Here is a 27,753-nt window from a genome sequence, read left to right on the forward strand (position 1 = left end):
ATGTAAGTAAACCTTAAAAAAAAAAAGAAAAACATTATTTTCTTTTTATTGCAGTTTTGATTTAGAAAGAACAGAATACATCATATGTGTATATATATATATATATATATATATATATATATATATATATATATATATATATATGTGTGTGTGTGTATATATGTATACACACATATACTTTGAGATTAGCATATCATATAAAAATAAAGCAGCGGCTTACCTTGAACTGCCTGTCAGAGACAGAAACTACCTAAGCCATCTTGGAAGGGAGGATGGTATTTATATATCAGGGAAACGTGAATTAAAGCAAACACTATGCTCTGCATACAAAGTTTTTTTTAAAAGCACTGGGAAAACTTTCCAGGGGTGGACGTCTTGTCTGGCAATAAGGAGTGGGTGGAAGAGGGGGTATGAAGTGATAATATAGTACTCAGGCATTCCTCAGGCATCGAGAAATCCCAATGTGGACTCTATCCACACATTATAACGGGGATATCGCGTCCATCACTCACACACCCTGGAACACCCCATTAATATTGGGATTATCTTCTATGCAGAAAGCAAACTCTCACCTGGTCGCGGCAGCCACTCTAAAAAGGTAGTGGGGCGGGTGTATGGGGCGTGCACGGTGGTGGGGTGTATAACAAAAAATACATTGAAAAGAAAAACTTACCTGGAGCTGCCTCTCGCCTCTCACTCGGCATAGCCCTTCCTGATCCCATCAAGCACTGGGGCCACGGCACGGACCCCCTGCAATCCCCATGCTGCTCTCATGGGAGAGCAGCATGGGGATTTATCTGAGTGGGTATGAAAGATGTCCTGCTCAGACTAGGAAGTCTGGGGGTTTCTCCAGCCCAGCTGCTCAATGCAGCCGGACTGGAGAAGCCTAAGTGGCATGTGTGTTTTGGACGGCCGGCCAAACACATATGCGTACTTAAGGAGTGCACATAGCACTCCTCCTCCACATGCCCCTCCCTTCGCAAGCTGGCTCAGAGACGCAAATTAAAAATAAAACGATGACATTGTTTTATTTTTCATTTACTGCCTCTAAGCCAGGCAGTAGGGCGACGCTCCTCCGCCATTGCAGGGGAGCCGCCACTACATCTGACCAGTCAATGAGCAATATCTGGGATTTAGTTTGCCGTACCATGTAGCGCCGAGGAATGCACAGGATCACCCACCCCCACCCCTGCAGTGCCTGCACAACCCTGAGAAGGGAACCCAGAGATTATGTGGTGCTCAGAATTTACCAGGCTCAGGGCCTCGGCTTCTCCATGGAGTCAGGTCAAGGGCCGGAATTTGGTTGCAACGCACAAAATCTCGCGGGTAGCTGTTTCCCATGAAGACATTTCTCGGTACTTCTGTGATGCCCGTGTTTTCACAGATGACTCGCGCCAGCGTGACCCTTTCCAGAGAGCGTTTTTGGGCCGAGCTGAAAACACCACGATTCTCGTAATAAAATCTGTGCAGAAAGGGAAGAAAGGGAAGGCATGGTGAAGATATGCTTATCACATGACGACCAATTAAGATACATGTTCATTTCACAAAAATACTATTGGCTAAAACTAGTCAACAAGTTCCTGCTAGTCCCTGAGGCGAATGCCTACTAAACTCCAAACTTACAATTCCGCTGCATGGTACTATGCACAGTAAGAAAGACTGTGCCCTATTCACAGAACAAATTGCCTATGTAAGTGTGACTTGGACAGGTACAGTCCAAATGTACTGCTACAAGGAATTCCCAAAAGGTGAGCTTGCAGCGGTAAGGCCTTTCACTCATGTACAGTATTCAGCCATGGCCGCTGCAGGTAAGAGCGGTGGGGCCGGCTGAGGGGGGGGGGGGGGGGGGGGGGGGGGGGGGGCGGATGTTTCGAGAGATGACCACAAGGGAAAATTAAATAAATAATTAATTTTCCCTTGTGATCGTCTCTCAAAATCCCCCCCCAGTTGGCCCCACCGATGTTACTTGCAGGGGCCGTGGCTGACTGTATTACCCCCACAAATGTGTAAACTTGCATTCAAGTAAATCACTTTTGAGGTGTAAGCGTTCCTGGGTGTGGCGTACTTGGAACGTCTGAAATTAAACACAAACTCACAAGCATATGGGTATTCACAAATTCCTCTCAAAATCTTTCTCACTCTTAAAATTGTCAGAGGTTTACGCTAATGGAAGAAGTAAATGCAGGGTGGAATGAGGGATGTAGCACCCACCAAATGTTGTTGGGTGTAGGGAAAAAGGTCTCTCAACGTAAAAAAATAGTTTTCCAATGGAGAAAATACATTGCCAAATTGCATCAAAGGATATGGCATTAGAGCAGGGGTAATTGTACACCATGTGCAATTACACAGTCAAATATAGCCCAGCAATACATTCACAAAAACCTCTCTAGGTACACAGGAAAAATCCCATTTTCTAGATGGAAAGGTTTTGTAATTTGGAGAAATTCGTAAACTTGCACCCAGCTGAGGTCTTAGTCCAGCAGGTACAAATGAATGATTTTGATATTTCACAGTGGACCAACTGTGTTAAATCCTTTGCATATTTAATCGAAATACAAAGGCGCAAAAGTATTTCAAGCGTTTGTAAATTTGCACAACTGTGTGGAATCTTATCTGTCAAGTGTAAAATCCACCACGTTTCATGCTAATGAACCACGTCTAACCATCTAGAGTCCATCCAAACAGATTTGGCTAACTTTCCTGCAGGTTTAAATCTATTCCTGATCTCTTTTACTAGCGTCAAATGAAACATGATTAGTGAAAGATAACAGGGGTTTCACAAGCTCGTAACAATTTGCACACTCTGAATCATTGATTTCCAGGCGGTTACCGTAATTCACTCTATCCTCGAATCATAGGTTTGCCCTTCCTATTACCCGCCAAAGCATCAATTCTCTCGCTGACAGTGCGAAGATATCACACTTGGCCTCAAAAGTAGTCTTTTTTTTTAGGTTGGTGCCTTTTTCACTGCCTGGTGTATAAGAAACACTGATTTGGGGTTGGCCTTCAGCTCCTACACTTGGATCAGTGATATGGACCTGCTATCTCCACCTAGCATTATTGTACAGCTGTGAAATGTCAGATCAAATGGAAAAATTCTCAGCAGAGTCTTGCTTGATGGACACATTCCAACACTAAACTAAAGATACTGGGGCATATTATCAAGCCTGTGCGCTAAAATTATCGCCGCTTTATCGGCCGAAAACGGCCGATAAAGTGGCGATAATGGGCTTGATAATATGCTCTGTGGAATTCCAATCGAAGCCCATGTTAGATGTCTTCACATCTAACATGTGCTTCGATTGGAATTCCATAGAGCATATTATCAAGCCCATTATCGCCACTTTATCGGCCGTTTTCGGCCGATAAAGCGGCGATAATTTTAGCGCACAGGCTTGATAATATGCCCCAATGTTTCAAAATGAGTCCCTGGCATCACAGGCCCCATGCTTGGGACATGGGTTTTCCGTTTTAGCTATATTCAGCAAGAAATTGGGTTTTTGTTGAGGGGTGTGAAAGTCTTCTCAAGCAGCTGCCACAATTCTTCTCAGGGTGAAGTCACAAGCAAACCCAAAATGAACCTGTGTTGAACCCTCGGGTAGCTTGGCACAAAGCAGTCAGGCGTAATTCAGGAGCAATGTGTAAAGTATTTGTGCAACTCTTGAAATAGTAACGCAGTGAAAACACACCACAAAAGGAGCCCAGACCAGAGTATTTTTAATAAACAAAGCAAGAGCAAAATAAAATAACAAACATCCAGTCAATAGTACCAGGAGAGGCTCCTCCATTAGAGCGGAGGAACGTCGCACCAATAACTATAATGCTCCCAGACATGAAAAATTAAATGGAAATGAAATAAATTTATTGCCATTTTATTTTTCACCAACCTGTCCCAAACCTAGGGGAATTTAAGAGTCTTGAAATCGATCCACCAAGTAGGTGGACTCCCACTTCGGGTCTTCCACCCCATATGGGCCTGGTAAGTGATCCTGGAGAGCTCTGGGCTCCACAGGCTCCATAACCCACACCTTCTGGCCAGGTTGAAACTAACTCTACCAGAGTGGCCTTCTGATCATACCAGAGTTTCATAAATTCTTAACTGGCCTCAAGGTTTGTTTTTGCCTTCTTCCAGAAGCGGTGCATCTGGTTGCAGAGGAGCAGCATGTAGCTGACCACATCCTGAGGGGGGTTTCCTGGGAGCTTGCACATACCCTTCTCTGACAAGGCTAAGAGGTCCCCTAATAGAGTGGCCATAGAGGAATTTGAAGGGGCTAACCTAACCCCCTTCTATGGCACCTCTCTGTAGGCAAAGATAGTTTGGGGAAGACCACCCTAAGGCTGACAGGTCCAGGATAGTCCAATTGGTTTGGTTGTATGCGAACCATGAATACTGCTGAATAGATTGATAAAAGAAAGTACAGAGTTGAAAAATGGTCTCTTCAATGGTCTCATCCGAGAACCTAAATGAGAACTTGTCTTATATTTCCTAGTAGGCCATGGATGACACCACATAAAAGCTGCCTCACCATATAAGTTACAAACTTGCCTAGAGTGATTGCTGAACTGAAAATATGCACACACTGATTACGTTTCTGTACTTTTACATATTACGTATAAGGACCATCTTCTTGGATGCTACTCGTTCTGTGAACATTATTAGAGCATTCATGTTCATTTACAGAAATATCAATCTTTTTTTTTATTTGCATCATTTTCCATACAGCTGATTGAGCAGCGAAAAAGACTGAGGAACGAAGCACATGTTGGCTGCTATTGAAAGATTGGGAGTTACAATTGCACCGATACGCCAATATGATCAGAAAAACAGTAAATTTAATTCGGAATCTGATATGACTAATGTTTGACTGTTCTGTCATTTTGCAATCATTTGGATTTACTTTCTTTTTTTGTTGCCAATCATTGCTTCCCACCGGTCGGTTATGGACACAGCCAAGCCTAAATGTAGTGTACAGCAACAGACTTGAAGCGGATTCCCCTTGCAGATATACACCTAAAGAGGTCTATCCCATCTGACAAAGGCCTGATGGAGAATCTCCTTACACATATATACCTAAACAGGCATATCCCAATAGACACAAGTCTGCTTTGGAATACTCTCACTCGCACAAATACACAGAGATTTATTGTTCACAGGTAGCTCAGAGGCTCAATATCAGATCTCACACAGCCATACAAAAATATTCTGAAAAGTGAATAACTTACCTGTCACCATCTCGGGCCACTCGGAACTGGTTTCCAATGATGCAGGCTAGTAGAGGCCCAAATTTCCCACCGGGAACAAAAGGTTCTGCCACTCCTCCAAGCCAAATATCAATATTTCTAGGAGTCCCATAAAGGTCCATCAACTTTCTGGCCAGGTCACTGTTATTCAGGACTGTTCGGAGTTCTGCCAGATTTCGTGGTTCGGAGAGTCCACAAAAACGTCGCCATGCACCATACCCTAATTGTGAGACAGAGAGTAAAGTGGTGAGATTAGTGTAATTTTCAAATATATATGCCCAGAACCAGCAATCAGTTACATTTAAATTGGTTGATGGGAAGTTGAGTGGTGAAAAGCAACTTCCAAAATCCTCAGTGAGGGTCAATGTACTATGGCATTGGTGTCACTTAAAGGTAGCTAGGGGCAGGGTTGTCACTTGTTTTCATGTCATGCAGGACACCTTTAGTCTGACATCAGTCTTTAGAAAACAGAAATTAGAATACCGTTATTTTTAATTTCAATCTTTACAATCCTTAAAACATGGAATGAAAGGTGCATATAGTTAAAATACTGGGCTGGCTGATGGGACAGAATTTTAATAATAAAGGAGTGTAGATGGAGAATTTAAGATATCCTGTGATTTAAGGTATCCATTTTGACGCACTCAGCATGAAATGGTTAACTGATGCAATAGTATATAGTTCTTGCTAAGTATCAGAATGCCAAAGTTTCTCTGTTAAGGCTGTGGCTCTCTTCTTTGCTTATGTCAGACTGTTTGTCAGATAACATTCTTAAAACCATATTTCACAACCACCGTAGGAGATCAATAATTACCTTACCCCTTTTGGGCTGTTTTCTAGGTACAAAAACACTGTCTGCTGAAAAAGCAGAGTCACTGCCGAACCCGGCAAACGTCTCCACTCATTTCCTTCTATGAAATCAGTAAAGGAAGTAGTCATATTCACCATGAACATTATATAGCACATTGAGCAGCCATGGTACCTTCACCAGTCGCCACCGTCACCTTATACAGTAGACAAACACATTTATATGTAAAAATATTTGCTTTCGGCTGAACAAGTCTCTTAAGGTACATGTACAAATGTGTCTTTACTTTGGAGACCAGAGACATGATGTCTCCCCTGCTACTTACCTGGAAGGCGCATCCCTCTGCCCTGTGGTTCATTAACTGGTATCTGTAGTTTAAGCCGCCCCTTTTCTGGTGTCTTATTTGCAAAGCCTTGTTCTCTCTCACTGCTGTCTTTTTTAACCAGAGGCTATGTACTCTCTCTAGTCCTTTGTCTGTGAAGCTTTCTTCTCTTCAATCTGGCTCCTTACCTGGGCATCCAGGGTTTCCATGCTCTGCTCCAAGGTTCCTAACCTAAATATGCGTTCCTTCTTCTATTGAGTTAATACCTGGAACAGCATGTTCTCGGCCACGTTGCATGTTGATAGCTGGCAGATCAAGTCCCATCCTCATGAATAGTTTGAAGAGACGCTCTCGCAGTTCATCCACCACCAACTGATGCTGCCTGTTCAGCTTTGCACGATTTGACATGAGGCCACGAAGAAGAGGGTCAATGCCACCTGGAAAATATAATTATATATATATTATTATTTATGCTGTACACTGATTGTGACTATTGCTATATTGAGTGAACAAGTCAGGAGAAATAAGGCACTATGTTACCTAAGATGGAGCCATTATGAAGGGAGATGAAAGATCAATTTTCTGGTTAGCCTTTAGCATTACTTAGAAAATGCATGGTCTGGCAACATATTTAAGTGTGTCAAAAGGTGTCCTATGATTGGAGCAACTACTTTACTGCTACTACTGTACGGCATATGTAACCATTCAACCACCCTTGTAAATAGTGGCACATCTTGTTTTTGTAAAGCTAGAGAACGCATGTAAGCTTTGTACTTAACCTGAACCTGAGCCTTTTAAGTTTTTGATTTGGGCTGCATAGTAGTGATTCTTTGTCATAGAGTGCCAGTTTTGATTTGGATCATCCCTTGTTGACTTGAGACTCGTCTTTACACATCCATACATACATAGGATATATTGTGTTCCCCTTTGGGTCTCTTGAATTACTAATATGGGAATATAAGCCAAAAAACAGGGTATGTCCCAACTCAACACAGATTTTCATTCGATTTTCATTCGAATCAAAAGGGACGAGTGCGGTGTTATCCAGACGGAGCAGGGAGGCCATAGTAACCGATATAGATTGTTTTTAATTGATCAGCATACAAAGGAGGACAACCCCTACAAACCATATGGCGGATACATATCAGCTTTCCGTGCTTGGCCACTAATTTGTTTTTTACCCCGAATATACCAAGATATCAAGGTATCCTTCTGATGGCTCCTCTGGACACCCTATATCTTGACTCCATTAAGAGAGCAGGTTAATTTGAAAACCTAGCAAGGATCAGAATCCCTTTATCCTCATTTGGGTCCTGACATATTAAAAGCAAAGAAAATACAGAAGTCAATGAAGTCATTCCTCTGACCAAAGATTTTAGCTGAGAATTGTCCTGAAGAAGGTGTTGTAATCTCAGAAAACCGAAACTCTGTGTTGACAACTATCTCAAACCTTTATCTCCAATTGTATTGGACATGTGAATATATAATTTAGTGTTTTTAATCTTTTTTATTGTGTTTGGATTTACTCCAATTTTAAATGTATTTGTGTAGCAATTGTATGAAATAAACCCTACTTGACATTTGTAAAGCGATCCATGGTTTTGTAATTAATGTTGTGATGTTATAAATTTTGATGATACTGTAATGTGTAGATTCAATGAAGTGGCATTTGGCAAAATAATGTTTTCCCTATTGTGTGGTCTCTATTAGTACGTGATCTATTTTCCCGTTTGATATAATTAGCTACACCAACATAGCTGTCTGTGTTGAGTTGGGACATACACTGTTTTTTGGCTTATAATTCCCCCTGTCGCAGATTGGATACATTTCCGGGACCTCCCTTCTTTTTTCAGTGTAATATGGGAATATCCCTTAAATTACAGAGTGAACCGTTAGGTGCCACTTGTGTACTGGTTTGATTTGGGGTTCCATCAGCAATTTAACATAGGAACTTAATTCTGGCTGTAAAGTACCAAATCTTATGTCAGCTCATTGTTACAACCTTTCAGTGCAGCCATTCATGTATCCTCGAAGCCAGTGAATAATTATCACTGTTCGATCACCTTCAAACCTAAACCTACACTTGAATTTTCCCTCACTCCATTTGGCCTTTTGAAAGTTCAGGGAGTTTATTTTTCCTCACTGTGTTAAAGCTGTGCAATTCAATTTCCAGAGTCAATCTTTGACACCGGCTGGGTGTAAGTGTGCCACACCTACTACTATTGATCTAAATTTGAGCTTTAGCATGTATGTGAAATGGTATGATCACAGAACAACACCCTAACAAGTTGAAACTAACATACACACTGATTTAGACCTCCTCTCATAGCTATAGGGTCTGTGTTACAATCTTTACGTTTTGTGTTTTTTAGTCCTTTAGAAATGGCTGTTCCTGTATGTGTGTTGAATACCAAGGATGCCCTCAATTTGTTGAAGATTATAAAATGTTACCCTACTAAACATATATTAAATACACTCAAGGTAGAATCTCGCTATACTGATATCCTTCAAAGAGCCACCATAATCTATGTAGAGGCAATTCAGAGGGAAAGTAAATGGTTATAATACATACTTATTTCTTTCACCACTGATTTAATGTCCTAACCAAACATTTCTTCAAATATGAAGAAACTCTATATTTACAGATATGATGCATTTAGGTACTCACAGTTTGCACCAAGTCTCGCAAACCTTCATACTCATTCCTTTAGGAAAGAGGATATTTTCTAGCCATGTACCTCCTCCCTAAGTAGTATCATATGTTTAGAAGATAGATGGCATCTTAGAAATTTGTGAAGATAAGGCGCTAACAGTTAGCCAGTTTAAATGATAGATAAACCAACAGAACACATTTGAGATTACAGCTCAAGTAAGAAGGATTAACACAGTGTTCCTATATTCGGCATTAGAGTCCGAATATGGGAAATTGAAAAGTAAGTTACCTTTTAAATCTACGGATAGGAACTTTCTTGTACAAATTAAAATTTCCATCTGATAGTGCTCGGAGAAAAATTACTAGTAGGCAAATATTAACAAACCCAAAGGAATGACTCTGATACTGCAGACTTTAAAACAAGGTGGTAACCTATGCAAAAATATAGGGAAAAATAGTACTCAATTAAAATCTTAAGCAGAGGCAAACACGGCTTGCATTTATTAAAAGGGTTGCTTTATTGAAGAAACATCAGAAACCCAAACAGGACAGGATTTCGTATAACTAAACATCACACTATCAAAGAAGTATAGGTTTGGTTTGTTCAACTGTATTGGCCCTTCACCAGTTCAGTTAAAATAATTTTTGTATAAAAACCATAAAAGACAATACAAGCATGAGATACAGGCAAAACCAGGAATTAAATCATTAAAATTCAGCGAAATAAAAATAGGTTAAAAATCAAGATAAAATTAAAAGACCCAGTGCATTCAGATACAATCAGTGCAGTTTGATCTTTCCCTAGATACCTCTTTTGGATTGTACTAGATAAGCCATACATCCCTCCCAGAAACCGAACTCCAGACAAAATCTTATTTCTGAGGGAACTGAAATAGATTTACAGGGTACGAAGCCATGAAATAGGCCTGAATGATGACATGCCCTGGAACACTCTTAACAGAATATAATCAAAACCCCCAGGTCGGTACTCACCCCGATGACCGTCTAGGAATAGTTGCCCCCTGTATAAGTGTCCTGCTGTATGGACTGTTGGGCACAGTGTCCTGCCTCCCAACAATGATAACAACGAGAACCTGAGGAAGTTAACCCTTCTCTTTATTAAGTACCTATTGATTGTGTAGGTCTACGGTGGCAGGAACATGCTGTCATTATTACTACGTTTTCCTTTAAAAACATTTTTTTAGAAGAATAGATATCGCCCTGGCTCCATTCATACTGGGAGCTAGCAGCAGTTGCCCCACAACTGAACAGTATTCTATGATCCATTGAGGCATAATCGGAGGCGGTAAACGTGACGATTTGTCAGGTTATTCGTGAATCACAGAGAAAACAAAGACAGGTCATTCACTAGTATTTGGTAATGCACCACTCCAAGTTGGTGGTGAGTCATGTCAAGAACGTTCGCGATCACGTGGCGGGAAGTGCCGGACATATGGAGCGGGTAACGGTGGGTGCCCAGTGTACCTGAGCGGCTCCGGGGGGGACACAGCTCCAGAGATGGGCTCACCTTGACGTTGTAATGTTTTCTTTGTCATTGCAGGAGGAGTTACAGGTCGATCTTGAAGCAGCTTGGGTAAAGAAGGATACCTCTGCAGGATCACAATAATGGTGCCAGGAGCCAAATCCCAGGAGCCTCAGGGGAGGGCCCTGGAACAGTGACGACGGCGCCCCGTTAGTCCTTCGAGCAGTTGTGGGCCTGAACAACCGGGGGCTTTCCTTGCTACGCTCCACCCTGAAAGGGGCCTGAGTAATAAGGGACCAATGTGTCATGTGATCCAGTAAGGGGGATCACCCCTATAAAGGTAGCGCTGATTGGGTTTTCCACAGTGCTTGGCTCATCAGGCGAGCAGGGCAGCATAGGTTGGTACAGTTGCCTGCCCTTGGATCGCCTGTAAGATAACCCTGAGGAGGGGACGTTTCTCCACATACTATGGGAGTGCCCTCTAATACAAGACTATTGGAGGCGGGTGCACAACTGTATGCGTGCGGTCTGGGGGGTTGACCGGTGACCTGAAGTTAAAAGATGCCTCTTGAATATTTGGGAGCCTACCGACTTATCTGCAAAAGGCAAAATATGGGCGACACTTGGCAGGTAATAGCAAAACGCAATATAGCGCGTTTATGGGGAGCGGGAACACCTCCAACGCTCAGTGCATGGAAGAAAGACATGTACTGGTGTATGCTGAGGAAAAAATAGTCTATGTAGCCCGGGGTTGTCCCAGGAAATGGGTGGCAATCTGGTCAAAATGGAATGAATATCCCTGCAAATTATGTGAACCTCCCCTGATCACCTTCCTTGATGAGCCTTAACGCCTTAAGTGTTCTTTGTATTACTACAACCTTGTGTACTATGACATCAGAGGTAATGTGGTTCGAGGACAATCTGTGAATGCAACACTGTAATAATTGTTAATTGCTGTGTACTGACCAACACTTTTCTTTTTGCAATAAAAAGACTTTATAAAAAAAAAAGAAACCACTAAGAGGAGGGTGTTTTTTAAAAACAAAACATGAAGAACATATTGAATTGAGTCATTATTACATGCCATCTTATCCTAGATTTGGTCTACTTGCTCTAAACCCGGGGATGAAGGGGAACGCTGCCCGGTGGTTACACTTCTATAACACAAGATGGCTTGTTTACATAAATAGCCCATCTTGTGACCTTATAAGGAGGTTTTTCACAATTGTGTATAGTTTTTTAGAATGCATCTCGTCTTCGTATGTTCAAGAAGTTCAGACAGTTGCTTCAACAGCAGGAGAAGGATAACCAAAGCACATTTCTAACTTCTTTTTCACATCAAGCTATTAGGTTGCACAAGGAGTGTAGGTGGGCAGGTCTCTTTGTTAGGTCTGCCTGATACAGCCCCCTTGCCTCAGTGGTGCTTCTTTTCCGGCTCTCACTTTGCTCACTGTGCAGACCTCTTAGACTACATTTTAGCATTCATTCAATGTGGCAATGGTCAATGGATTCGGGAAAGAACCACATAAAAGCAATGTGAGGTGATATGTCTTCAACCCAGCATGTTTCCTGCACATCAGTTCAGTAGAGGGTGAGGCCACAACAGAGTCTCATTCCCCATGTCCTCTTTAGGGAGTAATAGAACAGTACTAAGGGCCAGATGTAGGTCGCCAATTACCGGTCGGTAACGGCCGATTTCGGCCGTTACCGACCGGTAATTGGTTTTTGAGATGTAGGGGCAATTTGTTTACAGAATCTGTAAATTTACTGAATCGGTAAATTTACCGATTCTGTAAAATACCGATTCGGTAAAACCCAGATGTAGGTAGCACTGTTTACAGTGCTACAGGCCTTCAGGATTCGGTATTTTACCACCCAATCCAATTGGGTGGTAAAATACCGAATTCAGGTGTACATGCACATCTGTGCATGTACACCTGTGCCATGTGACACTCAGACATGCCCTTAGGGCATTTATGTGTGCCACATGTCACACAAGCCTGAACTTGGGGTGCTAGAGGGTGTCAAAGTGACACCCCCTGCACCCTTGCAGGATTCGGTATTTACCGATTCGGTAAATACCAATTCGGTAATTCTAAAATTAGAATTAACTACATCTGCCCCCTTCCTATTTACCGACTCTTAAATACCGAATCGGTAAAATTTCGTATTTAAGAGTCGGTAAATAGGAATTACCTACATCTGGCCCTAAATGTTTTATCACAGTCTCTAGCATTTATTTGATGTTTATTAAAATATTTTGGAAGATTCTTGATCAGCATTACTCCAAAACATGCTGCTGGAAATGACCCAACCCTAAATTATGTTTAAAACTTACAATGTATTAGAGGAACAGAAGAAATGCTGAGTTGTACTGCTGGAATTAAAGAAAATGTTATGATGGATCCCTCTCTTTCCTCGCTGTTTATGTCCTGCAGCACCTAATGCAGTAACTCGTTCACACACTGATGAGAAAGATTACTCACATTCGATTGCAGCACAAGAAGAAAAATAATCATAAGGAATATTCGTACAAGTTTATAGTTGTGAGTTTTCCCCTTGTGCTCCTTATTATTGTGATAATCGAAGCTCCCATTCATCAGGGCGATAGATCCAGATGCTCCAATGCATCTCTGAGCATTTATTTTCTAGCATCCAAAGAAGAAACGCTAAATGCAGTGCTAAGAGGGCGTCCTATCATTATACTAAAGTTTTTTATAAAAGTGCCCGGGTGAGCAAAGGTGCAGTTAGGAAAACAAAATCTACAGTGAGCGTGGCCACCAAGATGTCTGTTGAGGTGCGATGGCGCCCAACAAACCCTACAGTGTAGCCAAGATCAGGTGCCCACCAGGGGCATAACGAACACCCCACATACTCTACAGTGCGAGGGGGGCAGCCAATTAGACAAAAAGGGACAGCCCTCAGCTTGTCAGCTCGAGGGCATGGGGATTGCGAGAGGCCCCCCTCAACATTGCTTGCAGGGGGGCTCCCTAAGGTTTCCTTCCGCCCAGGGCTTTAAGTGGGCCGGATCTCACTGGTGCTGACAAGCAGTTTTTTAAAGGGGGGGCTCAAAACGGGTCTATCGGGCTCTGTTTTGTGCCCTGGCACAGGCGGTCCGTTTTTTGGGTCTCGGCTGTCAAAAGCAGCGCATGCGCTACTCTCGGCATTCGAGAGCTTCTTGGAATCATTTCAGATTCCAAAGCTCTCGAAGGCGTAGTTGAAGCCCCGCCCATCTTTTTAATTAGCCAGCGCCATCTCCAATGTAAAACGCTGACTGGTGATTGTAAAGAAGGCTTCTTAGTGCTTCCTTGTTGCCGCCTTGTCTCCTTTTGGCAACGCCCCCGGGATTTAATCTTTTACCGGCAACGTGACACTCTCTCCCTCACTAGGTGGTACGCACTTTTTTATTCACATTCGGCTTCACTTAAAGTGAAGTACGATGCGAAAGTAAACATGCGGCTGCCTTTGCGGTACCGTGCTTGTTTTTCTATGTCTGTGAATCGGAGGCTTCTGAAAGAACTGCAGATCTGGTCCTTCTTCTACTTCTATATTTCACTTCTCATTCCCCATGCTGAGATGATTGGCAGCTAGGTTTCTACACCAGTTGGATTTTGTTGTGCCCCCTTCCTCCGCGGCTGCTGATTGGTCTGCAAGCAAGGTGATCAATCATAATGTTGGCTGGGGTTTACGCGTGTCATGTTGAGGCTGCACTAGAGGATGAAGGAGGGTCCAATATATTTATTTCTTTGTTTCAAACAGTAGATAAAATCTCTTTTTCTGTCAATGTGACTCGTGCCCAGTGCAGGCAGCGTGCAAGGGAGAAAGGATGAAGCGGAGGAAAGCGGACTGCAGCAAACCTTGGAGGCCTTTGAAACGAAGCCGAATCACGGAGGGAATCTACGGCGGGTAATGGGGGTGGAACTAGGTTTGGAATGGCGGTCTGTGTGGGGACCCTGCTCAGCAGTCAGGTTACGTCTCTTCTTCGATTGTCCACCTGGACTGTACTGACTGCTACCATCCCAAAAAGACAAGCTGCAGACTGCATCCCAACAACAGTAAACTGCAGATGTCACCATCCTTAAGGCATGAAGTGCACTGACAGCTCTTGCCCCATTCTGCAGCGATTTGTACAGGCTGTCAAAATTCACGAGGGCACTCAGTGCACTGCCAACACTCGCTCCATAATGGTGCCACCCTCGTAGCATTCATTGAAAACTGGTTTCATTCTTCTAGAAATCAGTACTCGCGGTGTACATCCTCTATAAGTCACATACTCTTGACTGTATGGACTGCAGAACGCTATCACACTTGAGAAACATTCACTGCAAACCGTTGTCATCCAGCAGAGAGTCGGCACAGATCGTCATCGTTGTAACTGCCTGGTGTACACTTCCACCTCCCCGAAAGTATAGACTGTATAATGAGAGCACCCTGAAACCACTTAGGGAATATGGTTTCTCCCTAAGAAGACTTGCTGGAGACTGATGTATAACCATGACAGCTTTGAGTGGGGACTATCGTTAAAATAGCAATAACCCATTATATACTCTCATCTTCCTGATAGTAGTGACTGCTGAGTGCAACCACCGTAAGAGGACCAATTGTAAACTGCTAATATTATGACAGCTCTCTGTGCAGACTGTCACCGGATATTCAGTACTTTGTGCAGACTGTTTCCAACGTGGGGTGAAAATTGCAAAAAACACAGTTGATGGACAGAATGTAGAACAATGTCATACATTCACCCCAGTACAAGAATCTGGGCCTAAATCCATCGTTTTTTTGCACTCCACACCACCCTGGGTTAGACACTGGCTAAATGCAAATCAGCTCTGACCCTGTGCCTCATGGGAACAGTCCAGTCCGAACTACCAAGCCATGTCTTTCCCAGACCAGAATCAAGCATCCAAGGACCGGTTTCTGGCTATCAGCCTTCATTCAGCCTGGATAACTTGACTCCAGTGGTGTGGAGAGCCTGAGGCTCACGTCTGAGCATACCCAGCCCACTCAGGGTGAAAATTGCAAAAAACACAGTTGATGGACAGAAGGTAGAACAATGTCATACATTCACCCCAGTACAAGGATCTGGGCCTAAATCCATCGTTTTTTTGCACTCCACACCACCTTGGGTTAGACACTGGCTATATGCAAATCAGCTCTGACTCTGTGCCCCATGGGAACAGTCCAGTCCGAACTACCAAGCTATGTCTTTCCCAGACCGGAATCAAGCATCCAAGGACCGGTTTCTGGCTATCAGCCTTCATCAGCCTGGATAGCTTGACTCCAGTGGTGTGGAGAGCCTGGGGCTCACGTCTGACGTGGCATCTCACAGTAAAGTCATTCAGTAAAGTGACATTACTAAACGAAAGCTCTTGCTAAGATGACAGTATCCTGATCATCCTAATACCACTCAGAGCAGTTGATCCCCACACTAGCACCACAGATTGCATTCTGTTTATTATCTCGTGACTTAGTTATCGCCAGACTGACATCTCTTAGTTCAGACTATCATGATGTGAGTGAGCACTGAGCGACCCTTTCCAGACAGCAATCTCTGTAAGCTGTCACTCACCTAACAGAACTAGGTACTAATTGCCATCACCATGCTTGCACACGGTGCAAAATTTTACCACCTTGACGGTATACAGTGAAGACTGTGTTCACCCTAAGTAAATGTAGTATCGACTGTCACCATTGTCTGAGCATTCGGTTGTGTTATTTGTACAGTACTTAACTACCTTTTGCTCTTTTCACATCTGGGCGCCCTTTTTCGCTCTAGGATTCAAGTTGACTAAAGTGTCAGAGTGATCTTGTCAGAGTGATCTGTGTCATTTTATTATGTTGTTTTTTTCACATTTAGATTGCGTCAAGCCGAGGTTAGTTTAGTATACTGTTTATTCTGATAGTTTGTATTGGAATATGGCAGTCTAATAAGTTATGGATCTGTATGAAGAATTATGCGCACAGAAGTGTTTATATCTGCTTTGGTGTCGTTACTTAGCTTCAGGGGGCTTTCATGTTTTCAAGGCATCTTTGCCCCTTATGTGGATGTGGTGCAATGGCAAATGTAATAAATGTTTGTTAATGTTTTCCGGATGTTTATTGGTGAAATGATATGAATGTGTTGTTGAAAACTTATCCAGCTGCATGGCTTAGAGTGACGTGTGAATGACTGTGCCCGGAGTTGTTTGATATTTTCTTTTGGGTCAGGGCTGTTAACTTTTATATCAATCAATCAGCGTACTTGTAAAGTGCGCTACTTACCCGTAAGGGTCCCTAGGCGCTGAGGGGAGGGGGGGAGGCTGCTACTGTTCGAAGAGCCAGGTCTTGAGGAGTCTTCTGAAGGCTAGAAGGTCTTGGGTCTGCCGTATGTGGGTAGGGAGGGTGTTCCAGGTCTTGGCAGCGAGGTAGGAGAAGGATCTGCCACCGGAGGTCGTTCGTTGGATGCGGGGGACAGCTGCGAGGGTGAGGCTGGCAGAGCGGAGCTGGCGGGTGGGGGTGTGGATGCTGAGTCTGCTGTTCAGGTAGGCTGGTCTGGCGTTGTGGAGTGCTTTGTGTGCATGGGTGAGGAGCTTGAAGGTGATCCTCTTGTCAACGGGGAACCAGTGTAGGTCTCTCAGGTGGGGGGTGATGTGGCTGTGGCGGGGGACGTTGACGATCAGTCGGGCGGAGGCGTTTTGGATGTGTTGTAGTCGTTGTAGGTGTTTGGCTGGGATTCCTGCATAGAGCGCCTTGCCGTAGTCCAGTCTGCTGCTGACGAGGGCCTGTGTCACTGTTCTTCTTGTATAGGTGGGAATCCACTTGTAAATCCTGTGGAGCATGCGGAGGGTGTTGTAGCAAGAGGAGGAGATGGCGTTGACTTGCTTCAACATGGAGAGGGAGGAGTCGCGGATAACTCCTAGATTGCGTGCATGGTCGGTGTTGGTGCTGTTCCCAGTGTGGTCGGCCACCAGGAGTTGTCCCAGGCTGAGGGGGTGGGTCTGAGGATGAGAACCTCCGTCTTGTCCTCATCCAGTCGGCGACGGCCTTCATTCCCTCGCGGAGGTTGGTTTTGGTGGTGCATGGGTCCTTGGTGAGGGATAGGATGAGCTGGGTGTCATCGGCGTAGGAGATGATGTTGAGGTTGTGATGGCGGGCCACTTTTGCGAGGGGGACCATGTAGACGTTGAACAGCATCGGGTTGAGGGATGAGCCCTGGGGGACGCTGCAGATGATGTTGGTGGCTTCGGATCGGAATTGTGGGAGGCGGACGCTCTGGGTTCTTCCGGAGAGAAAGGACGTGGTCCAGTCAAGAGCCTTCTCTTGGATTCCGGCTTCTAGGAGGCGTGTCTTTAGAGTGCGATGGCAGACCGTGCCGAAGGCGGCTGACAGGTCCAGGAGAATGAGGGCTGATGTTTCGCCGTTGTCTAGTTGGTGCCTGATGTCGTCTGTGGCGGCGAGGAGGGCTGTCTAGGTGCTGTGGTTTAATCTGACTGGGACGGGTCCAAGATGTTGTTCTCTTCCAGGTGGCAGGCCAGTTCCATGTTGATGATTTTTTCGATGACCTTTGCCAGGAACGGGAGCAGGGAGATGGGCCGGAAGTACTTGAGGTCCGGGGGGTCCGCTTTGGGCTTCTTGAGGAGGGCGTTGATTGCGGCGTGCTTCCAGCTTTCTGGGAATGTCACTGTTTCGAAGGATATGTTGATGACCTTCCGTAGTTGGGGTGCGATGGCAGCGTCTGCTTTGTTGAATACGTGGTGTGGGCATGGGTCAGATGGAGATCCTGAGTGGATGGAGTTCATGACCTTGCGTGTCTCGTCGTTTTTGACGTTGGACCAGGAGGTCAGGCGGTTGGCGCTGGTGGTGCTCACTAGGGTGGAGTCTGGCGTAGTCGGGGCAGTCGTGGTGTTGAAGCTGTCATGGATGTCAGCGATCTTGCGGTGGAAGAAGATTGCTAGAGTCGCACAGTTCTTGTGAGGGCGGGATGTCGTTGGCTTTGGGGTTGGAGAGTTCCTTTACGATGCTGAAGAGCTCTTTGCTGTCATGTGCGTTGTTATCCAAGAGGTCTATGAAGGAGGATCTTTTGGCTAATCTGATGAGGTGGTGGTGTCTCTGGGTGGCGTCCTTGTGGGCTGCGTGGTTGTCCGGTGTGCGTTCATGGAGCCATGTCTTCTCCAATTTCGGGCATGCGCGTTTGGAGGCCTGGAGCTTGTTGGTGAACCAGGTGGCTCTCTTGTTGGCGTGGCTGTTGGAGGGTTTCTTGAGCGGGCGAGGGTGTTGGCACAGTCGTCGATCCACTGTCTGAGGTTGCGGGTTGTGGCATCTGGGTTGGTGGGGTCGGTGGGTGGGGTCTTGGCGAGGGAGGTGATCAGCTGGTCTTCGGTGACTTTGCCCCAGCAGCGGCGAGGCAGCTGTTGGGTGCGGTGGTGCGTGGTTGGTTTCTTGAAGGGGAAATGGATGCAGCGGTGGTCGGTCCAGTGGAGTTCGGTGGTGTGGTCGAAGGCAACGTTGGAGCCTGTGGAGAAGATGGGGTCAAGCTTGTGGCCGGCGGCGTGGGTGGGTGCGGTGACGAGTTGGCTGAGGCCAAGGTTGGCGAGGTTGTCGATTTGGGTGGCAGAGTTGGCATCGTTGTTGTTCTCGAGGTGGAAGTTCAGGTCCCCGGGGAGGATGTAGTCCGTGGAAGTAAGTGCGTGGGTGCTGGTGAGGTCGGCGATGGATTCGCTGAACTGAGCTCGGGATCCGGGGGGTCTGTAGATGAGTGTTCCTCTGAGGGTGGTGTTGGGGTCGGTGTGGATCCGGAAGTGTAGGTGTTCGGCGGTGTTGAGGTTGTCCTCCACGTGGGTGGCGATCTTGAGGGTGGACTTGTGGACGATGGCTATTCCTCCTCCTATTCCGTTGGCGCGGTCCCTGCGGGTGATCTTGTAGTTGTCTGGGATGGCTATGCCCAGACAGTGTTAACAGGTGTAAAAATGACTAAATATTGAAGTAATACGTTCACAAAATGTGGCACATTAGGCTGCATAATTTACTCAACCCTGCCGCATAACTTGGCCCTCCTCTGCCGCATAATTCCGGTGGCAATGGTTGTAATACATTGTGCGTCCACAACTAACAGGTTTAAGGGTATTCACCATCTCGCCTCTAGTCTCTTCTCACACTGAAAAGGTTGAAAATTGACTTCAGGATAGGGAAGCAGGAGGTGTCAGAATAGTGAATTGGCACTCCCTCAGCAGATGGTCGCATCAGCAAATATGCACATGTATATTTGCTCCTTCGAAATGGAAATCTCAAAAGTTTGTTTGGAACATGGCTGCCTCTGTAAATTCTTCTGAATTCCTGAAAGTTGTAAATATGCAAATATGCAATTATATAAACTTGCTCGTGCACTTTTGTGATTTTTTTTAAATTTGAAATTCTTTTATTTGTATTTTTTTTATTTAAAAGAATCAGGCCCTTGATTTATTTTCCTGTTGCCTATAATGGTTTTACACTAATTCTCCATTAATTCATCGTTTTATATTGGCATGTTTCAAACATGTTTTACTAAATGATGCCTCAGACAAATTGCATTTAAAGTTGCACATTTGTTTCGGAAATATATATTTTTTCAAGTTATTTTGTGTACATTTTATTTAGAAAATAATCATGTATCTTGCTTATATGTGCATTTTGCAGGGTAGTAAGAAGCATGTTTAAAAAATCCTCATTTGTTATATTTTGCAAGCGTGTACACATTTTTAGACTGGAACAACTGTCAATAATGCACGCCGTGCTCAAGATTCACTGCTTTTCCTTAGAGTGCTGATGCCAATAGTGAGGGCTTTAGTATCAATTCACCATATATACAAGTTTGAACAACTCCTACATATGGATTCACATTTTGCGCTTAGTGGCACGCAAATCTCTTTCACAAATCCGTACTGAGGTGCTGTAAACTGGCAACTAAAGGGTGTGTGCTGGGCCTACTTCTCTAGTGGACAAAATAAACATACAAACTTATTTGTCAATGGGTGACTATCACTTTATATTGATATACTAAAAGTGGTGCCATTGATTTGTCAGCTAAAGGGTTTAATGCTGGGATGTGTGCATGATGGTGGCAGAGCTGTATCTAATGGGTTTTGTTGGCATAGTGCAAAATATTGATCTAAATGTGCTGCTGTGTTGACAAATGCTTAGTGCAGATTACTGCTACTCCGGGCATAGCCAGTATTTTTGCGGCAGGGGAAATGGCACAGGGCTCCAGGAGCGGGGGTTTCCACTGCACCCCAAAAATTGCTCCCTTACACTACCATCTAACAAGGGGGCCCGGAGCATCCTTGCTCCGCCGCTGCTGTGACGTGACTTCAACAGCTAGAAAAGTCCTTGCCTTTAGAGCAGTGACTCACAGAATTGTGCCCAAGGTCAAAAAGACAATGGCAGCCGCGCGCCCAGGAAGAGAGGGGAGTGAATGCTCAGGATGACGTGTGAAGATCAGCAGGCTGAGGGACAGTGGCGTAACGAAACATGAGGGGGCCCCCCTGCAAACTACATGGAGGGGGCCCCCCTTCCCATCCTCCGTGCCAGTCTAGAGCTCTCAGGCCAGCGACCCGCCATACTGCAGCGGAAGCGGGGCGATTGTTACGCCACTGTCACCAATGCAGCCGTTATAAGTAACACTGGATGGTGGAGTTAAAGGTTGGGCTTAGTCTGCCAGCAGGCTGTCATAGGGGGTGGTCCATCCCTTACAGGGCCCCTGCCATCAGTAGGCCGGGGAAGTTTGCCCAATTTTAGGTGGGTTTCCTGATGCAGACTCCTGTCATGATATACAACACCGGGCCCACTTATCGTTCAGTTTTGACAAAAGTGCATCCACTGCTCCTTCTCGTTTCCGTTTAAAAACATTAGACAATGCGACAATGCAGTATTTCAAAAGCAGATGTAACTACAAAGAGCACATTTTGATAATACATTTTTATTTTTATTAGACAATAGCAATCTTGAGAGGCATTGCATAGGTTCATACACACTTTGACCCCAATTCCATCACAGTCTCTCTCTCACTCTCTGTCAGTCAGTATCTCTCTTTCAGTCAGTCAGTCTATCTCTGTCATTCAGTCTCTCTTAGTCAGTCACTCTCAGTCAGTCAGTCTCTCTCTCTCTCTCTCTCTCTCTCTCTCTCTGTCTCTCTGTCAGTCAGTCAGTCAGTCCCTCTCTGTCAGTCAGTCTCTCTCTGTGTCAGTCAGTCTATTACTCTCTGTCATTCAGTCTCTCTCAGTCAGTCAGTCTCTCGCTCTCTCTCTGTCAGTCAGTCAGTCAGTCAGTCTCTCTCTGTCAGTCTCTCTCTGTCAGTCTCTCTCTGTCAGTCTCTCTCTGTCAGTCTCTCTCTGTCAGTCTCTCTTAGTCAGTCTCTCTCTCTGTCAGTCCGTCTCTCTCTCTCTGTCAGTCTCAGTCTCTCTCTCTGTCAGTCAGTCTCTCTCTTAGTCAGTCTCTCTCAATCAGTCTCTCTCAGTCTGTCAGTTTTTCTCTTAGTCAGTCTCTCTCTCTGTCAGTCAGTCTCTCTCTCTCAGTCAGTCTCTGTCAGTCAGTCTCTCTCTTTCTGTTAGTCAGTCTCTCTTTCTCTGTCAGTCTCTCAGTCTCTTTCTCTGTCAGTCTTTGTCAGTCAGTCTATCTCTTTCAGTCAGTCAATCTCTCTCTGTCAGCCAGTCTCTCTCTCCCAGTCAGCCTCTCTCTCTCCCAGTCAGTCAGTCAGTCTCTCTCAGTCAGTCATTCTCTCTTTACCCCAGTCAGTCAGTCTCTCTCTCTCTCTCTCAGTCAGTCTCTCTCCAAGTCAGTCTCTCTCTGTCAGTCTCTCTCAGTCAGTCTCTCTCAGTCAGTCTCTCTCACAGTCAATCAGTCTATCTCTCTGTCAGTCAGTCTCTGCCTCTCTCTCTCTCAGTCTCTCTTTCTCAGTCAGTTTCTCTCTACCTTAGTCAGTCTCTGTCAGTCAGTCAGTCTCACTCTCAACCAGTCTCTCTCTCTCAGTCAGTCACTCTCTCTCTCAGTCAGTTTCTCAGTCAGTCAGTCTCTCGGTCAGTCAGTATTCAGTCTGAGTCAGTCAGTCTCTACTCTCTCTCCATTCTCTCTCTCAACTCTGTCCACTCTATCTCTGCTGTCTCTCTCTCCACTTTCTCTCTCCACTGTCTCCCTCCGCTGTCTCCCTCCACTGTCTCCCTCCACTGTCTCCTTCCACTGTCTCCCTCCACTCTCTCTCTCCACCCTCTCCCCCTTCTCTCTCTACTTTCTCTCCACTCTCTCTCTCCACTCTCTCTCTCCACTCTCTCTCTCCACTCTCTCTCTCTCCACTCTCTCTCTCTCCACTCTCTCTCTCTCCACTCTCTCTCTCTCCACTCACTCTCTCTCCACTCACTCTCTCTCCACTCACTCTCTCTCTGCTGTCTCCCTCCACTGTCTCTCTCTCCACTGTCTCTCTCTCCACTGTCTCTCTACTCTCCACTCTCTCTCCACTCTCCACTCTCTCTCCACTCTCTCTCTCTCTCTCTCTCTCTCTCTCTCTCGACTCTCTCTCTCTCTCTCTCCACACTCTCTCTCTCTCTCTCCACTCTTTCTCTCTCTCTCTCTCCACACTCTCTCTCTCTCCACACACTCTCTCTCTCCACTCTCTCTCTCTCTCCACTCTCTCTCTCTCTCCACTCGGTCTCTCTCCACTCGGTCTCTCCCCTCTCTCTCTCCACTCGCTCTCTCCACTCGCTCTCTTCACTGTCTCTCTCTTCACTGTCTCTCTCTTCACTGTCTCTCTCTTCACTGTCTCTCTCTCTCTCCACTCTCTCTCTCCACTCTCTCCAGTGTCTCTCCATGCTCTCTCCACTCTCTCTCCACTCTCTTTCTCTCCACTGACTATCTCCACTCTCTCCACTGTCTACTCTCTCTCCACTGTCTCTCTCTCTCCACTGTCTCTCTCTACTCTCTCTCTCTCTAGCTACTCTCTCTCTCCACTGTTTCTCTCCACTGTTTCTCTCCACTCTCTCTCTCTCTCCACTCTCTCCCACTCTCCCTTACAAAGTAGTGTGCGTTCCATGGTTGTCTGCAGAAATGTTTCCAGGGGTGGCACATTTTTAACTTCATCACCATCCCCCTTGCACCCTTCTCTCCTCTGCCTTGCACCCTTCTTGCCCTCCTTCTTGCACCTTCCCCCCCCTCCCCCTTGCATCCTTCTCCTCCTCCCCTTGTACCCTAGTCCACCTCCACCTTGCACCCTTTTCTACCTTGCACCATTCTCCCTCTGCATTGCACCCTTCTCCCCTCTGCCTTGCACCCTTCTCCCCTCTGCCTTGCACCCTTCTCCCCTCTGCCTTGCACCCTTCTCCCCTCTGCCTTGCACCCTTCTCCCCGCCGCCTTGCACCCTTCTCCCCGCCGCCTTGCACCCTTCTCCCCGCCGCCTTGCACCCTTCTCCCCTCTGCCTTGCACCCTTCTCCCCTCTGCCTTGCACCCTTCTCCCCTCTGCCTTGCACCCTACTCCCCTCTGCCTTGCACCCTATTCCACCCCGCCTTGCACCCTTCTCTACCTTTGACCCTTCTCCTCTCTGCCTTGCACCCCTTCCCCCCTCCGCCTTGCACCCATCTCTACCTTGCACCCTTCTCCTCTCTTCTTTCCACCATTCTCCTCTCTGCCTTGCACCCTTCTCCCCTCTGCCTTGCACCCTTCTCCCCTCTGCCTTGCACCCTTCTCCCCTCTGCCTTGCACCGTTCTCCCCCTCCACCTTGCACCCTTCTCCCCCTCCGCCTTGCACCCTTCTCCCCTCTGCCTTGCACCCTTCTCCCCTCTGCCTTGCACCCTTCTCCCCTCTGCCTTGCACCCTTCTCCCCTCTGCCTTGCACCCTTCTCCCCCTCCACCTTGCACCCTTCTCCCCCTCCGCCTTGCACCCTTCTCTACCTTGCATCCTTTTCCTCTCTGCCTTGCACCCTTCTCCCCATCTGCCTTGCACCCTTCTCCCCTCTGCCTTGCACCCTTCTCCCCTCTGCCTTGCACCCTTCTCCCCTTTGCCTTGCACCCTTCTCCCCTTTGCCTTGCACCCTTCTCCCCTTTGCCTTGCACCCTTCTCCCCTTTGCCTTGCACCCTTCTCCCCTTTGCCTTGCACCCTTCTCCCCTTTGCCTTGCACCCTTCTCCTCTCTGCCTTGCACCCTTCTCCCCTCTGCCTTGCACCCTTCTCCCCCTCCGCCTTGCACCCTTCTCTACCTTGCACCCTTCTCCTCTCTTCCTTGCACCCTTCTCCCCTCCGCCTTGCACCCTTCTCCCCCTCCGCCTTGCACCCTTATCCCCTCTACCCTGCACCCTTCTCCCCCTCCACCTTGCACCCTTCTCTACCTTGCACCCGTCTCCTCTCTTCCTTGCACCCTTCTCCTCTTTGCCTTGCACCCTTCTCTTCTCTGCCTTGCACCCTTCTCCCCTCCACCTTGCACCCTTCTCCCCTCTGCCTTGCACCCTTCTCCCCTCTGCCTTACACCCTTCTCCCCTCCACCTTGCACCCTTCTCCCCTCTGCCTTGCACCCTTCTCCCCTCTGCCTTACACCCTTCTCCCCTCCACCTTGCACCCTTCTCCCCTCTGCCTTGCACCCTTCTCCCCTCTGCCTTACACCCTTCTCCCCTCCGCCTTGCACCCTTCTCTACCTTGCATCCTTCTCCCCCTCTGCCTTGCACCCTTTTCCCCTCTGCCTTGCACCCTTCTCGGCCCCCCTCCTTCCCTCCTGCGGATGCCCATGGTGTGTTCTAACAAGAGGGCTTACCTGAGGGCACCATTTTGCTGCCTCATCCCTTCTCATGTGAGCTTTGCCCTGGAGAATACTCTGTCTAGGGGCCCCCACTCCCACCCTTGTCAGGGTCCAGAGCACTGCTCTGTGCTGTCTCCTGCTCTTGCTCTCTGAGGCCCCCACCCCATCCTTGTCCCACCCTGTCTCTTCACTTCTCTTGTGGGGTGGGCTTTGCATATGGAGAGGAGAGAGTGGGGGCCGGGCTCTGAGCTGCCTCAGAGGAGCAGTGGAGAGCGCTGTCTCTGGGGCCCCCACCCCACCCCATCCTTGTCCCTGTCTCTTCTCTTCTCTTGTGGGATGGGGCCCCCAGCCCATCCTTGTCCCTGTCTCTTCTCGGGTGGGGGCCTGTCCCTGTCTCTTCTCTAGTGGGATGGGGCCCCCACCCCATCCTTGTCCCTGTCTCTTCTCTTCTCTTGTGGGGTGGGGCCCCCACCCCATCCTTGTCCCTGTCTCTTCTCTTCTCTTGTCCTTGTCCCTGTCTCTTCTCTTCTCTTGTGGGGTGGGGCCCCCACCCCACCCCATCCTTGTCCCTGTCTCTTCTCTTCTCTTGTGGGGTGGAGCCCCCACCCAATCCTTGTCCATGTCTCTTCTCTTCTCTTGTGGGGTGGGGCACCCACCCCATCCTTGTCCCTGTCTCTTCTCGGGTGGGGGCCTGTCACTGTCTCTTCTCTTGTGGGATGGGGCACCCACCCCATCCTTGTCCCTGTCTCTTCTCTTCTCTTGTGGGGTGGAGCCCCCACCCCATCCTTGTCCCTGTCTCTTCTCTTCTCTTGTGGGTTGGGGCCCCACCCAATCCTTGTCCCTGTCTCTTCTCTTCTCTTGTGGGGTGGGGCCCCCACCCCATCCTTGTCCCTGTCTCTTCTCGGGTGGGGGCCTGTCACTGTCTCTTCTCTTGTGGGATGGGGCCCCCACCCCATCCTTGTCCCTGTCTCTTCTCTTCTCTTGTGGGGTGGGGCCCCCACCCAATCCTTGTCCCTGTCTCTTCTCTCGTGGGGTGGGCCTTGCTTATCGAGAGGAGAGAGTGGAGGCCGGGCTCTGTGGTGCCTCAGAGGAGCAGTGGAGACTGCTGTCTCTGGGGCCCCAGTCCTCTTTCCGGGACTGCCTCTGGCTCTGACTGAAGTGAAACAATGTATATTGATACTTTGTTTCTCTTCAGTCAGAGGGAGGGGGCGAGGGGCTCAGAGCAGGTGGCGCCTGCTTCAGACGCAGGGGGAGAGAGGCTTGCTTCAGCGCAGGCCTCTCTCACAGCCCTCCGAAGAGCTGAGGGGGCCAGGGTCCCCTGGGGGCCCCCTTCATTAACTTTAGAGAGTGAGGCCCCCGCACTGCAGGGGCTGCGGGGGCGTTTGATACGCCCCTGCTGAGGGAGCGTGTGGCAGACACAAAGACATAGACCGCGCACGACGTTGATTCAGACGTTCAGTTCTCTGATCATTACAGGGCTTTGCAGTGACTGCAACGAGCTGTGAAGGGGCTCGCTACGTAATCAACACCCTAATGCACCACATGATGGACATTAAACAGAGTAAAACACGAATCAGACGCCAGGAGGGCACGACATTCATTTTCACAGCAGGAATACACAAAAGCATCTTTGTGGGCCCGATGTAGGTAAATCCCATTTACCGATTTAGAAATACCGAATCTTACCGATTCGGTATTTCAAAATCGGTAAATGGGATGTAGGTCCCAACATCTGGATTCGTTACCGAATCCTTAACAATTCTTTAATTACCGATTCGGTAAATACCGAATCGGTAATGCCCATTCATTCCTATGGGCTTTGAAGCCCATAGGAATGATTAGGCATTACCGATTCGGTATTTACCGAATCGGTAATTAAAGAATTCTCAAGGGTGCAGGGGGTGTCACTTTGACACCCTCTAGCACCCCCAAAATGGGCATGTGTGCAATGTGGCACACAGACATGCCCTAAGGGCACGTCTGTCTGTCACATGGCACATGTGTACATGCACAGATGTGCATGTACACAGGAATCGGTATTTTACCATGGATTTGTGGGCCCGATGTAGGTAAATCCCATTTACCGATTTTGAAATACCGAATCTTACCGATTCGGTATTTCAAAATCGGTAAATGGGATGTAGGTCCCAACATCTGGATTCTTTACCGAATCCTTAAAATTCGGTATTTACCGATTCGGTAAATACCGAATCGGTATTTGCTATCGAATCCTATGGGCCTTGAAGCCCATAGGATTCAATATCAAATACCGATTCGGTATTTACCGAATCGGTAAACACCGAATTTTGCAAGGATGCAGGGGGTGTCACTTTGACACCCTCTGGCACCCCTGTTTTAGGCTTGTGTGCCATGTGGCACACATACATGCCCTTAGGGCATGTATGTGCGCCACATGGCACAGGTGTACATGCACAGATGTGCATGTACACCTGAATCGGTATTTTACCATGCAATTGTATTGCATGGTAAAATACCGATTTTCAAAGCCCTGTG

At 46.9% G+C, this 27,753-nt stretch overlaps 1 protein-coding gene across 1 annotated transcript in view; it reads right to left on the reverse strand.

Annotated features, from left to right (window-relative positions):
- The window catches only part of LOC147729756 (myeloperoxidase-like), a 158,942-nt gene that overhangs the window by 20,435 nt on the left and 110,754 nt on the right, over nucleotides 1-27,753 (reverse strand). Inside the window, exons 11-13 of the mRNA XM_086954642.1 lie at nucleotides 6,638-6,808; nucleotides 5,224-5,461; nucleotides 1,251-1,462 (exon numbers count right to left, since the gene is read on the reverse strand). Of these exons, the coding sequence (XP_086810768.1) occupies nucleotides 1,251-1,462; nucleotides 5,224-5,461; nucleotides 6,638-6,808 (621 nt within the window). The remainder of the gene's footprint in view (nucleotides 1-1,250; nucleotides 1,463-5,223; nucleotides 5,462-6,637; nucleotides 6,809-27,753) is intronic.

This window comes from Lissotriton vulgaris, chromosome 2_1, assembly GCF_964263255.1.
Source record: "Lissotriton vulgaris chromosome 2_1, aLisVul1.2, whole genome shotgun sequence".
Classification (NCBI taxonomy): Eukaryota; Metazoa; Chordata; class Amphibia; order Caudata; family Salamandridae; genus Lissotriton; species Lissotriton vulgaris.